Source organism: Notothenia coriiceps, unplaced genomic scaffold (assembly GCF_000735185.1).
Source record: "Notothenia coriiceps isolate Sejong01 unplaced genomic scaffold, NC01 NC01_scaffold00001515, whole genome shotgun sequence".
Taxonomy (NCBI): domain Eukaryota; kingdom Metazoa; phylum Chordata; class Actinopteri; order Perciformes; family Nototheniidae; genus Notothenia; species Notothenia coriiceps.
Genome location: NW_011334216.1, coordinates 50,831 through 65,553, shown reverse-complemented (window position 1 = coordinate 65,553; position 14,723 = coordinate 50,831). Strand labels below are relative to the sequence as shown.

Sequence of the window (14,723 nt, the reverse complement as noted above, 5' to 3'; positions counted from 1 at the left end):
AGCAATATTAGCAACATTAAAAACAAATCTGCCACTTTGTGTGTTGTGTTTTTCATGGATACCATGAAAAAGATGCCATGTTTACCGACTTTGTTAGAGGAAGACGACATAATTCTCAGGGATTAATCCTGTTCTCCCCTCGTATGTTGCTTGGAGCCAGTCTGGTTCAATAGAGGCATACACTACAGGACAAAAAGAAAGAAAAGAGTTAAAGCAAAGGGAAGCGAGAAACATTCTGTATTTGGTTTCACAATTTCCTAGTCTTGTGGAAAAATGCTATTAGGCATAAAAAATAAACATTTAAACCAGAGTGAGAAGACTCAGGGTCAGACTGCTCTTTAGATTCAGTCCCTGCGGAGTATGTTAGCACACTTGATGGCAGAATCTCCTTGCTTAATCACACACATACAGTATAGCCATAAAACACAACGGGGTTAATCATTGCTCAGATGCAGCAACATTTAAAAAAAAGGATCTGCTTAAATAATCAAGCAGGGATATGCTCTACAAGAGTGTAGAGAAACCTGGCCTGTTAATGTGGTGAGCAGTAAAAGCACTCTGTCTGCTGGTAAGTGGAGGGGAGTATTTGTTGACGTTTGTGCATTTGGCTGCTGGCTCTGCGAGCAGGAACAGGCGCTGGTGCCTTCCATCGCGAGGTTACAGTGACCTGCTGCACTGGTTGTGGGCCAAGTCATCTCATCATGGAAAAGGCAAGAAGCAATAAAAAAAAACCATTCAGGCTGTTTATACTTCAGCGCTGCAGATAAGGGTTTAACATTAGGACAAAGTGATTGTGTGCCTCCACATAACACTGGGAATGATCCAGGACTGTGCCGTGTGTTGCCAGCAGACAACAGTCTGTGTGTTTTTACACTGTCCAAGTGTCATATCAGCCTATGCAAGGACGCTGTAAGACCTTCTGTCAGCTGGAACATTTAATGTTTGCCCCTTAATGGCAGCGCTTACCGTTTGAGAAGTGCGCCCCCTGGGGGAAGCTGAGCTCGTGGCTGTGCTCTGCCTCACAGGAATACATCGCCTTGGCGTCCCTGGAAAGACGAAAAATCAAGGCAATGAAATGGCACATTTGACATGATGGGAGTGTGATTCATTTGGTAGCGCTGTTAGAGAAAATGTGATGTTTTTACTGCACCTTCCCACAGGAACAGACTGTGGGGATGAGGCATTTTCAAACAGCAGTGCTCTGGCAGCCACCCTGAAACAAGAAGAAAAACAAGTTCAGTCCACTCCACTGTATTTTGGATAAATTAAACAGCTGAAATGATATCCAGAGATAAATATGACATTTGTATATGATATAATGCAGTACGTTAACACCAATATATATATAGAAATTCGGAAATGGTCTTACTATGTATTTGTAAGCAATTAAAAGAAGGGATCATTTAATATTTCTATAATATTATAATACTTTCAAAACAGCCATGGTGCATAATGAGTACTTTAACTTTGGTACTTAAAGGTACATTTAGCTGGCAATACTTCTATACTTCTACTTAAGTAACATTTTGAAATCAGGACTTTCACTTGTAATGATGTATTTTCCGACCAAAGTATTTCACTTTCACTGAAGTAAAGTACTTCCACCACTGCCTGTAATCACATGATCAGAGTAATAATCCGTTTTAATAAATCATGACTATAAAATCAGCAAAGCTGCCACCACAGAGAAATTCAATCTAATACGAGTCTTTCCAATTTCCAGCGTTTCTCATTGTTTAGAACGTGGTAAAATGCTTAATGACACAATACAGAAGGTTTCCTTCCTCCGGGCAACACAGTTCTGGATTGAGTTCAACTATATAACAAGGCTGCACTTGACCCCACTCACAACAACCTGGCAGTCAAGGGGACAACGGAGCCCGGGGCCAGTTGGGAGGGTGCAACGCAAGGAAATGATTAGAGACACTGTGTGACTGGTTTTTCAGACTGCGCAAACAATCTATTTGTTCCGGGAGAACAAGTGCAGACTGCTGCTGGGTCACATCAACCCAGGAGCAGGCAGGGCGTAATTAAAGGCAGTGCTCCCACCACAGAGGAAAGACATAAATCTGCTCTCACATGCTCATCTGATCTCAGAGACCTCTCTATGCTCGATGCTCATAAACACACGGAGGAGTAGGAGGCTGATGACTCACAGGGGACACATGGAAAGGGGGAGGAAGATGGAGATAAATGTTGCTGAACTATTGTCCTCATGTCTTATTGACTAGCAGCTACTTTGTGGGGGCACATGAAACTGCACACATACAAACAGACCTTACAATATATCCATTAAATCAGAGGTCGGCAACTAAGGACTATTTTTTGTTATTTTAATAATCAATTTATCATTTTGTCCACTACTGCCCAGGAAGTGGGGAAAGACTAAAAAATACATTCGACTAGAGTCAGGAGAACTGCTTTAAATCCCTTGTTTTCTCCGACCAACAGTCAAACACTTAATTTATTAGATTTAGAATGATATGAATCAAAGAAAAAGCACCATTTCATCACATTGAGAGCTTGGGAACATAACGTGTTGGCCTTTTTGCTTTATGGATAAGCTGCAGCAAATGGTAGTCATTTCTTTGGCAAAAATTACCAAAAATGTTGTTTCACATCTGGAGATATCCTGCTTTTTTTGTATATCATATTAAACTGAATATCTTTATCTTTTGGACTGACAAAACAAGATATTTAAAGACACCCCCTTGGACTTTAAGATAGTGGAGATTTATATTGTTCACTATTTTGTGACTTTTTATAATCTAAACGATTTATATAGGAAGTAAACAAGGAACATAATCGTTAGTTGCAACCTAAATAGCAACTGTTAACCAATTATCAGAATACCTTTCCGTATTGTGCCAATAGGCAAATCGTTTTTTTCAACTAGCTGCAGCACTGGTTTTAGATACGATTTTTACCAACGGCATTACACTGGAGTGGATATCATAATTCGTAAGGAATAGTAGGTTAAATAAGCACAATGATAAGCTCTCTGAAATCCATTACACTGAGCCAGGTCTCTGGTAGCCGTTGCCGACTGAGGTGTCTAGCCTGCAGCGCATCACTAGTTTTGGGGGGAGGTCCGGGTGCTCGGTGGGCTTTGAAGTGTCGTTGGGCTCCAGTGTGGACAGACTTTGGACGGATCCAGAGCAGCTCCTGTGGCCTTGAGGGAGACAAACAACAAATATCAAGTACATGACACAAAGACATTAACGTTTAATAATTAAACAGCTCACATACTGCAAAGAGCAACTGAAATGAGTGATTCAAATACAATTGTCCCACTGCTGTTTAAATAATGCTTAATTCAAGAAGGGGTGTTGTCAGTGTTTGAAAGTACTAAGTCCTAGAGGAATAATTAATGACGATATAAGTATCTGCTGTATGGATTAGAGTCTTGGAAATGACAGTTTTGAGGAGGTTGTTTTCCACTTTATCACTGCAAGGGAAACAAAATCTATAAACTACTGTCAGGCAAGCTTAAAGGTCCCCATTATACTGTTTTTCATCCATTTATTATAGGTCTCAGATATATACAGAACATGTCTCTGAAGTGTTTGGCTCGAAATGCCGAACAGATCACCCATTGCAGCATCCCATAACCCCCTTTTTTCAGCCCTGTTTCAAAAGTGCTGATTCTCTGTCTGTTACTTTAGACGAAAATAAGGAGCCACTCCCCATGCCCCTCTGAGAGAGATTTGGTTAAAAAGAACACAATGGTGCTCTAGGAGGAGATTCAGGTGATAAGGTGGTCGGGTGTTAGCTTGGTTGGTTATTGGCTAATGGTTACACAAGTCAACAAATCGTTGTGACCAGGGCCGTCCCTGGCCAACTTGAGGCCCCACGCAAAGTTATATGATGAGGCCCTCCGTTTCGCGAGCGTTGACATAAGCGCATAGGTGTGGCTCAGTTGAGGCCCCCTCCGCAAGGTGGGGCCCCAAGCAATCTGCGTGATCGGGCTGTAGGGAGGGACGGCCCAGGTTGTGACATCATAAAGTGGCCAAAATCTGATCAGCTCATTTTCAGAAAGGTTTTTATATTAATGGATCAGGACAAAAAGAGAGGGGGTATTTTTTTCCTGAAACTTTCAGAATCTCTTTACACAGAGGGGACACAAGTTTATGTATAAAATACATGAAAAAGTGGATTTTGCATAATAGGTGACCTTTAAACTGTGATCACCTGATGGCCGACCTACCTTCAGCGATATGCAGTGATTTCAGAGAGGGGCCGGCAGAGCGGTTCAGCAGGGCTGGCTTGAGGTCAATGCGGCAGTGCGGTGCTTTTTTGGGAGCAGGGGACAGCCGGGGTGCGATGCTGATGGAGGACAGGCTGAGAGCGTCCTCTGACTCTCCGTCTGTCCGCCCCCCTTCCTCCCTGGAACTGGACTCGGGGCTGCTGACCCACATGGCGCTCCTGGGGCCGTTAGAGAGCAGCGATGGCGTTCTGCGCAGGTCCAGCAGAGACTTGTCTTTGGCCTGAGCCGAGGAAGCGGTCTTGGAGGAGCTGTTCTGCTCCGAGGAGTGAGAGGACAAAGACTCGGTGCTGCCCATGGGGGTGCTGCTTGGACTGCTGCTGAAAGTGTCACCTATGCAGGGGCCAGAGAAGAGGCCCACACAGCCATCATTAAAACCTACTAAGCCAGGAATTCATTGTGGATATGTTATGGCTGATAAGAAAATAGATGATATATTATATCTTTAAAGTATTTTACAAAGAAAGACTGTTATAGGTCTCAGATATATATCTTATATATATAGATATATATATATATAATGTTTGGCTTGAAATACCAAACAGATCGTGCATTGCAGCATCCCATAAACCCCTCTGTTTCAGCCCTGTTTCAAAAGTGCTGATTCTCTGCCTGTTACTTTAGATGAAAATAAGGAGCCACTCCCCACGCTCCTCTGAGAGATATTTGGTTAAAAAGAACACAATGGTGCTCTAGGAGGAGATTCAGGTGATAAGGTGGGGGGGGGGTAAACAAGCCAACAAAGGTTACAGAAGCCAAAACATCGTTATGACATCATAAAGTGGCCAAAATCTGATCAGCTCATTTTTTTATATAAATGGATCAGGACAAAAAGTGAGCGAATCTTTTTTCCTGAAACTTTCAGAATCTGTTTGCACAGAGGGGACACATGTTTATGTATAAAAGACATGAACAAGTGGATTTTGCATAATAGGAGACCTTCAAATATGAATATGTTCTGCTTTTCTCTGTTTTATATCAAAATAAACAAGACCTCTAAGTGCATACCTCTTACCGACTAGTCAATACAATAGTAAACAGATTGAATGATAATGAAAAAAATTGTTAGCTACAATATGCTTTTCTCTGAAGAGATAGTACTAATCTGGAATTTAGTATTTGAAAACCCAGCTTAAATGAGGTGCATCTTTCATAAATGTGTGTCCGCAGGTGTGTGAGCAATAATACAGGCTACGTGTGTGAAGACCTGTGGTGGAAAACCATTGCTTTGAGACTCACTTTCTACATCTGCCAGGCACAGTGTCGGGGTGTAGAGGCTGCGGGGCTTCCGGGGCCCCGTGGACAGACAGATGGCCCGGCTCCTGCGAGGGTCCGGCCGGCTCTGGGGCTGGGGCAGGGGCACGTTGGGGTCCGGAGGCTGGTGGAAGATCTGGAGGTCCAGAAGGAGCACTGATTAGTTTAGTGAACAACACAATCTGTTTCTTCTTTACTAATGAGGACTGGTCCTGCATTTGATTTTGAAGATTGTGACCAATATTTGAATACTCTTACTCAGTTTCGATAAGAATGGAGTAAAAGTGTTTGTAAAGGAAGAGTAAGAGCAGGGTTTTGCAATAAAATACTTTTAAAGCAATATTCTTAAAGATTTCCAATTAAGAACACTTTTCTTTTGAGTAATTATCTATTGCTAAATTGGGAATCACAATGCACCTATAGGGCCCAATGATCAAAGTATTTCCAGTGTATGAATTGGGTTTCTGTGGAGACATTCACGGAAAATGATGTGGTATTAAGACAACCAGAACTAATTTCACACAGCGTCAAATAAAAGGATTTGCCTGCTGAAACATGAGTCGACTTTCACCGATTCACTCACCGTTATCACTACCGCTAAAAGACAACGTTCATTTTCAACAGTTATTTAAAAGCGGTTTAAATTGTGCAGGGAGTAATGGAAAGTCAGTAGCAGTCATAGTGAGAGCCGTCAGATGAAAAGCTGCAGGCGACAGGCTTCACACCTTCAACATCTTATGTGGTAACCACCTCCTCTCACTGCTCGCAGACTCATGCTGCGTGCAGCATTAAGTCAGATCACCGGTTCTCACAGCATTATGGAAACAGGCCAGTTATTGCCTGACCTCTTTGTTAGAATGACAATGTTGGCTGCACAAAGTATTCTGGGAACAGTATTCAACCACATTTAGTGTAAGGTGAAACCAAATAGGACTGCAACTTTAAAGGTCACCTATTATGCAAAATCCACTTTTTCATGTATTTTATTTATACATTTGATTTGTCTCCCCTCTGATTTTGGCCACTTTATGATGTCATAACGTGTTTTTGGGGTTGTGTAACCATTAGCCAATAACCAACCAAGGTAACACCCCCCCACCTTATCACCTGAATCTCCTCCTAGAGCACCATTGTGTTCTTTTTAACCAAATATCTGTCAGAGGGGAGTGGCTCCTTATTTTCATCTAAAGTAACAGACAGAGAATCAGCACTTTTGAAACAGAGGGGTTTATGGGATGCTACAGTACAATGCATGATCTGTTTGGAATTTCGAGCCAAATACTTCAGAGACATGTTTTGTATATATCTGAGACCTATAATATATTAAACAGTATAATAGGGGACCTTTAAAGTAAGATGTTCAAGAAATTGGATAAATTATGCAGGTAAAACTTAAAGTGTACTTTACATTTACAGCAAAACAATGACTCGCCTTGTTGAAGTTCTCGATAAGTATTTCCATCACAATGTTCTGAAACTTGATGTTCATCATGGCGGCCACGGTTTCCTCTTGGGAGCGCATCAGGGTGGGCCCAAAGATGACACCCAGGTTAGAAACCGTCATCAGGTTGAACTGGCTTTGAGCGGAAACTCTGCAGGTGGAGGTACATAATAATAATAATAATACATTACATTTATAAAGCGCTTTTCCTGGTGCTCAAAGCGCTTAATGTTACATGTGTTACATGTCTTACATGTGCGTTAATAAGGGTAAGATGCTGTTCTCTACTGATAGTTAACCTTGTGGTAAGGGGATGTACTTTACAAGCTACAAACTGTTTTAGACCTGTGAAGATAATTTAATCAGTCTCAGCTATTTGTATCTTCTCTCAAAAGGGCTGCAGTGTAACTGATTCATTACAGGAATACGTACGTGACGAGGTGTTTTATTAGCAGCTCCAGCATTTCCTTGTTCCTCTCGGGCAGCTTATGAACCAAAGCATGGACGGCACACACCCTGTAGTTCTGGTCATCTGACTCTGAGGAGAGGCAAATGGATATTAAATGACCAGTAGCCTCATGTACCAACAGAAAAACATGACGATTAGGTCACATCATTGACTTTTAGAATGGTGACAATAAAGATCTTATTGGCGTGACTGTGGTCAGGTTAACAGAACATTATAATGTCGTAAATAGGATGAAAATAGTCCTGTTAACCTCGATGCAGCTATGTATCCATTTTAACAATAGACTTGATCGCATAGAGCTGGAATTGTATGAATTTAAATAGAACAAATATCAACTTGAAGATGTGGTTAAAACGTCAAATTTAGTTTGTAAAATTGACATTCAACTTGAGACACTTTATGCAGAGGTGAAAAAAAGTAGTTGAGTGGAGATTAAACCAAATTAACTTATTCATTTAACATGACACAAGGGCTGTATGATGCACAGGGCATGTAGTTATTTCCTGAGATGGTTTAATTGGTTCAATCTTTGCTCATTTGGTTTCCCAACCTCAGGGCCTGCATGTAAGCCCTGAGGTGGGTGGATTAATACACTTGAAATGCAGTTCAGTTCAAACTTAATTCCCTTTTAAAAAGTGATATACACATATTTAATATGCAAGGAAAATACACTTGGTTAATATATATTTAAAATCTTCATATTTTCAAATTAAAGTGGGATATCTTCTGGCACAATTCATCATTTTCCTTTCCTTGATGTATAACAGCACAGTATGTAAATTCCTCATTAGCAGTGTTGGATAAGATACAATAATCCTTCATTAGGCCCACAGCAGGGAAGTCAAGAAAGTAAAGCAGAAAAACAGTTCACAGTACAAACACATAGCAAATAATACAACAACATATATTGCGCAAAATATTGATTTGATATTATCATTTAATTATTATTACCTTATTAATGCATGTCTTTGAATTGAGCAAAGAATGTCTCTTCATGTAATGTTATGTAATGTATAATAATACAATGATAAACGGTAAATCACATATAGCATCATAACCGACAATTGTAGTTTTCTTTTCACAACTTACTGACAGCCAAGATAAAGTCTTTGTGGAGCTTGAAGGTCATTAGAGGCTCACAGAGACACCTGGTGAATAAAGAGAAGAGTTGACATTTATTTCCCTGAGTGACACGGGTCTTTTGAATGCAGCCACCTTGTGAGTTGCAGCAAAGAATCAATGATTAACAACAGGGAGGTTTCAAGGAGGCATTATGGAGATAATGATGATTCCTGCAGCCGGTGGGGCACGCTGACCTCAGGTAGTTCTTCAGGCCGCTGGTGATCGTTTTGTTGTCCCACGTCTCTGGATCCAGCTCCATATCAACAGGTGCCTTGGTTGCTATTGGAAACACATTTTTTGTATTGTTTATTAGCATCATAAAAAGTAAGCTTTGAACTCTGTGACATGCTTACAGCAGTGCGTTGTGACGCAGAAATCAAGCTTGAGAGAGTATTTGAAAATATTATTCTGACATTTCCTGTTCAATGTAGGATTCAAACAGGATTACCTTGGCCTCATCTAATAAGGTATTGACAGATTGTTATGAGGCCGATGGCTGTTACAGTGTCACACCACCAGGAGGACCTCTTCCCTCACTCTGCAGTCACATTACGTTTGACTAAACTCTCCATTCAACTTGTGGTTGGACATAGGCTGTTCATAAACCAAGCTAAGTAAAGAATAATTGGTCAAATAAAACAAAAATAAACAGTTATCTATTGTGTTAGTTTTGCTACATGGCTTGTGAGTATCATTTACAGTGGTGTTATGTAACTAAGCACATTTACTCAAGTACTTTATTTAAGTAAATAATTGGGGTACTTGTATTGTAACTTGAGTATGTTCACATTTTGCTACTTTATACTTTTACTCCACTACATTTATATTACATATTTAGTTACTAGTTACTTTGTAAATGTAGACAATCAATACAATACATAAATCACCTACTATTGATGAACCCATAAATGTAGCAATAATTATAATTAAATCATTGATTTTGATATAAAATATGAAAATATATTGTGCTTAAAATGGCTATTTTGCAGAACGAGTACTTTTACTTTTGGTACTTAAAGTATTTTGAATGCTAATATGTATTACTTTACTTAAGTATCATTTTGAATGCAGGACTTTTACTTGTAACTGAGTATTTTACACTGCAGTACTGCTACTTTTACTTAAGTTAATAATCTAAGTATTTATTCCATCTGTGATCATTTAATTATTTATGTACAGACATAGAATGACTAAACATTTTAAATCAAAGCTTGACAAATAATTATAACAGATGTCAGATTCTCTTATTTTAGCGGCTACTTACAAAACACTGTTGTCATCAGCTTCTGCACTTTGGAGTTGACCCCTCCAATCCTATACAGTCCCATTGTATTTATTCCTGTATGGCGGGGGGTAAATTAAAGGATTGGGGGGAAAAGGAAAGATTCTATGTTTAGTTAAGGCTTAAGAGGCAGTATAATGTGTTATGTCAACCAAAGAATGAAACACATTGTTGTTCATAGTCACAGTCAGGCTGCACTTATGTCATTTGACAGATTAAAGCTGAGAGATTGAAATGCCTCACCTCTATCCTCCACCAGGTCAATGCATTTCCTTACGAAGTTAAAGCCTGCCTCATTAAGAAACGCTGTAATACAACATGAGAATCGAGTTGACACGTCAATTACCTCCTGGGTTAAGCACGCAACACGCAGGAATATCATGCTCTCCTCTCTGCTTGTGCTCTGACTAATAAGATACAGCCGTGTGCTGGAAGGCCCTGCTATGTCAGCTGAGTGGGTGTATGTCAAGTAATTGTGTTAATGAACAGAGATAGCTATAGGTAACAAAGCATGTGTTAGACATGTATGTGTTTGGGATGTTATTACAAGTCTTGGCAAGCTAAATGTATGCATTTTGATGATGAATTGGAAAAAGAACACACTTACTCTCTTCCTTTTTGCTTAATATGGCAGGCAGGTTGTAGATCTAGAGACATTTCAAGCACATCATTATTAAATTAAGGGGAAACTGAACAACATCTCAGAAAGAAAATAATGATGTCAAAGAGTTTTATTTTCCCCAGTTGTCCTTTGCTTTAAGTGGACTCTCCTATTTTTAGCAAGTGGATGGTGAGGTCATGGTTTCTTAAAAACAAACAAAAAAGACTGCCTTAACCCACCAGAAGAGGGTGCCAGTGGCAAATAATTCACATTTGGTATTGATTTCCTGTAGAAAAACAAACAAATAAAACCCCCCAACCCTAGACCAAACAGCAGGCAGGCCAAAATGAATATTTGAAAGACAAACAGGCAGTTCCTCACCGGCTCCTTGCCATCCATGGCCTCCAGCCACAATCTTCTGTTGGATTCTGACTGTGCCTGCAGTGTTATCACGCCATGCCTGTAAAGATTGCAGAGAAAAGCTGCTCTCAGTCTGATCTCATTGCCTTGGGGCCCCCTGGACAGACCTTGTTTACATTGGCTGAGACCACTATAAAAGGACTTGTGTGACTAAAATAGCTCATGTGCAAATGCTTGACTTTAAACTGTGCCCTCGGTTGGCTCGGTGCATCACATTCCACTCCCAATTAAAATGCTACATGTGCTTGATATTAGAGTGATTTCTTCATTTTTTTTGCACCCAACACGCTACCGATTATCTGCGTCTAATGTAGTGTCTTATATCTCACCTCAAGTGCTACACTTAGTGCTGAAACTTCTCTGAGTGTTATCTCACAGGATGTAGTAACTAACTTTAACAATATCTGACGAAGTTCACCCAGTATCAGCATGGAGCCATGTCAAGTTGGTTATATTAACTGGATTACCAAAAGACGCCCACATTTTTAATGTTACTTCTATTTATATACTACCATGTGGATGGTTTGGGATTTATTTGACCAAGTTCAGATGTGTATCTCTAAAACAATGGAGGTGGAAGGAATTTCATTTGAATGATCATACTTGTATTTTGAGTTTACACGATGCAATAAAAGAAAAACAAAATAACACAAAAGAAGTTCAACAAGAAAACTAGGCAGCTTTTATCAAACATAATTATCAGGCGCATGTTACTGCATTGGCTATTTCTTCTGTCAAATGTTTTCAGTGTACCGTCAAATGAGAAAAGTGAGCTCCAGCGGGTGGGCGATGTTTGGCATGAGTTTCAACTTTACTTTCTTTTTACAGCTAAACAGTACGTCACCAGCATTTGTATTTTAAATCATTTGAGGTGAGAAAATAGGCAATGCAGTAACAGAATCTTGATTCATAATTGATTGATTGATATAACAGATGATTATAATCAGTGTCGCCTAGTCTGACAGTTCAATGCGAGTTCATGAACAGTAATTAAATTTGTATTTCATTATTGTAGATGCCCTAGAGAGGTACAACTTAAAAGGATGTATTTCATGTTATCTATCTTACGCACTACTGTCAGCAGGATATAGTAAAAGTTTGAGCAAATATGAAAAAAGAGATTATGTTTTTATCAAATTGACCAAGTCCCCCTCCTGAAAAATTCAAGATATGTGGATTATCCAGAATACTGTGGATACTCTTTCTAGAAAGACATGTTGCTTGGGAATTTATTAAATAACTTTATTTTCATTACAATGAGCTAGTCAATAAAATTGTATTAATTGGTCAAATAAAATAAAACATTGGCATGGCTGAATACCCCTTGATTAACTGACGTGAACCCTTTAAAAATGAGGCTGTGAGATTGTTGGCATGGATCTGGCGGGGCTATAGGTGTAACAGCATGTTTATTATAATGAGGATGAATGGATGAGCTTGAAGCTGACTGGAGCTTGGCCCACATTGTCCTTGTGGTTGGAACAATCACCTTGGGGGCATGGCCGTTTATGATAAATTAGTTGTCCTGCAAATAAACTGCAGTTATTGTCCATGCTCTGCAACACTCGCCAAGGGTGAGCCGTGCTGGTGCTGCGCAACAATAATGCAACACACCACAATAATGAGCTTATATCGAGCTCTCGTTACGTCTGACTTGATCAATTCCGCCACTGCTCATCAGTGGAAAGCCAACTATAATGTGTTAGATCCCTTTCCTATTCCCCAGTACATCAATAAATACAAATTAGTTATAAATATTCCCATACAGCCACATTAATTAAAATGTTTAAAAAGAGGCAAAATGATCAATTGATTCTCAGAATGACATAAATCAATGTAATATCTGAGTAATTGCAGTGAAGTGGAAATCATTTATGAATGCGTTGTGTCCTGAAGCCCACATTGACCAAGCAATTTTGTGAAGTGCTCAGAAGGCAGCAGTTTTTCATTAGAAGGTTTGGATTTGAGTGAAGGATGATATTAGCAGCACACATGCAGCACATGCAACTGCTCTAAGCTCTGGGCAGCACTGGTCAGTTCACATACCGGACTTTACAGAAAAACTGAAGTGGCCTGAAAAGAGTTCCACGATAGATGTCATTTCTACATCGACACGAACACAGAGAAAAGACGGAATGGGTTATAAAAAAAAAAGGGAGTAAATATTGAAGTCGTGGACACATACAACAAACGAAGATCTAGGGAGGGAGAGGACTTGAGGAACATGCAGGAGACAAACAGCTGAAAACATCTGGTAAACAGGGACTCTTTGAAGATGTTAATCAGACCTGAACGCCTCTTGAAGTGCTGAGTACTCCCAGGGTAATGTAGGTTAATTGCCAGTATCAGTTGGCTGGCGCAAAATGCATGAGAACAAAGAAATTCTACATGCGCTTGCTTAATCTTCATTTTGGTTACTCAAACAGTCTGTTTATCCACGGTGTGTATTACATCACCACTGTTTTCATGTTGGTCAATCTGCTATGCTACTAAAAAATTAATGCAGCCTTACATTTCTCTTACTGTTAACTTACACATTATAAGAACCAAAGCAATTGCATGGTAGCTATTATTATTACTACCAGAAGCTAGAATATGATACAGTTTCACCTCAGGTTAATTAAGCTTAAATTGAACAGATCATACCATGCTGATCTTTGCATATTCAATTTTTCTAATCATTTTCTCCTAATCCACTGTTCTAACTAACCATGGAAAATAAATGTTGACATGCTTGAGGTGATGGTACTAGTGTTAAAGTTCAATTTTTCAGTCAAGGTAAGTTGTAAGACATTTTTGGAAACATAGATGATTCAGATCACAGACCTCTCCATCACTTCGATATCAAAGCAGAAGCGCTTATCGATGGAGTCCGTTTTCCTCCGAATGCAGGACTTGAGCTTAAACATCTCAGGCTGGTTCACGACCATGCCATTCTAAAAATAAACAAACAAGACATTATTAAATACAAATTAAAGGGAAACATGACAAAAATGATGTCAAATACTTTCCGTTTAAGTTTATATAAGTAAAAACACATGAATCCTCCTATCGGTTAATCTACAAACGTATAGGACGGTGGCAGGAGGTTGATCTAATACACAAAATAAAAAATAAATGTATAACTTTATTATTGGATCTATATAAAGTCTCATGAAGCTTTTACAAATCTTTATAATCAAATGCTTGTAAATGTAATGAATACGCTCAAGACACAATTTCTCTCTGTTAAAATGTTATTTTCATTCCTTCCCCTCTCTTGTTATTTGTGAATGTCGTTATCCTTGAAGCATTTTTGTCTGCTTTAAGTTAACAAGCCTTTCGATTTCTGTTCTCAAGTTGCAGTCCTGTCATCTTTTTTCCCCCATCTGGGTTGAGTCTTATAAGGCTCTAGGGAGTTCTTTGTTTCATCCACACAGATTGTACTAGCTTTTATTTTCTTTTGTTATCTGTATGTGTAACTAAAATGAACAGAACAAATAAACTAAGCTAAAATAAACTGAGCTACCTGTTTCCCGCTGGATTTATTTTCATTGTTGCTCATGCTGAAGTTCTTGCTGCTTTTCTCATACGTGCAGTAGTGACGAGTCCAAGTGCATCCCAGGGGACCTGAGACAGACAAATGACCAAAATATAACTTCTGGTAAGACTTCTGAAAATCAATGTGCAATTAAAGTGTGATAAATCAAATGTTTATCACTGCAGATAAAATCTACCAAACCCCCCCTTTACTTGAGAGCACATCAAAGTGAAACGGTAAACAGGATGAATTATGAGCTCTGTGTGAGAGAAGCCTGGGAAAAATCAAGACATGTTTATGGTGATGGATGTCAAACCATGCACTTATGAGTGAGGTGGTGGTGGGGGGGG

At 39.5% G+C, this 14,723-nt stretch overlaps 1 protein-coding gene across 1 annotated transcript in view; it reads right to left on the bottom strand.

Annotated features, from left to right (window-relative positions):
• Nucleotides 1-27: 27 nt before the first annotated feature.
• LOC104962642 (rho GTPase-activating protein 42) overlaps nt 28-14,723 on the bottom strand; it is a 29,773-nt gene continuing 15,077 nt past the window's right edge. The window contains exons 8-24 of the mRNA XM_010791099.1: nt 14,362-14,462; nt 13,680-13,789; nt 12,900-12,956; nt 10,815-10,893; nt 10,440-10,479; nt 10,076-10,138; nt 9,815-9,889; nt 8,745-8,829; nt 8,518-8,576; nt 7,392-7,497; nt 6,951-7,110; nt 5,504-5,654; nt 4,208-4,609; nt 3,016-3,172; nt 1,151-1,213; nt 967-1,046; nt 28-182 (exon numbers count right to left, since the gene is read on the bottom strand). Of these exons, the coding sequence (XP_010789401.1) occupies nt 94-182; nt 967-1,046; nt 1,151-1,213; nt 3,016-3,172; nt 4,208-4,609; nt 5,504-5,654; nt 6,951-7,110; nt 7,392-7,497; nt 8,518-8,576; nt 8,745-8,829; nt 9,815-9,889; nt 10,076-10,138; nt 10,440-10,479; nt 10,815-10,893; nt 12,900-12,956; nt 13,680-13,789; nt 14,362-14,462 (1,877 nt within the window). The 3' untranslated portion in view covers nt 28-93. The remainder of the gene's footprint in view (nt 183-966; nt 1,047-1,150; nt 1,214-3,015; nt 3,173-4,207; nt 4,610-5,503; nt 5,655-6,950; nt 7,111-7,391; nt 7,498-8,517; nt 8,577-8,744; nt 8,830-9,814; nt 9,890-10,075; nt 10,139-10,439; nt 10,480-10,814; nt 10,894-12,899; nt 12,957-13,679; nt 13,790-14,361; nt 14,463-14,723) is intronic.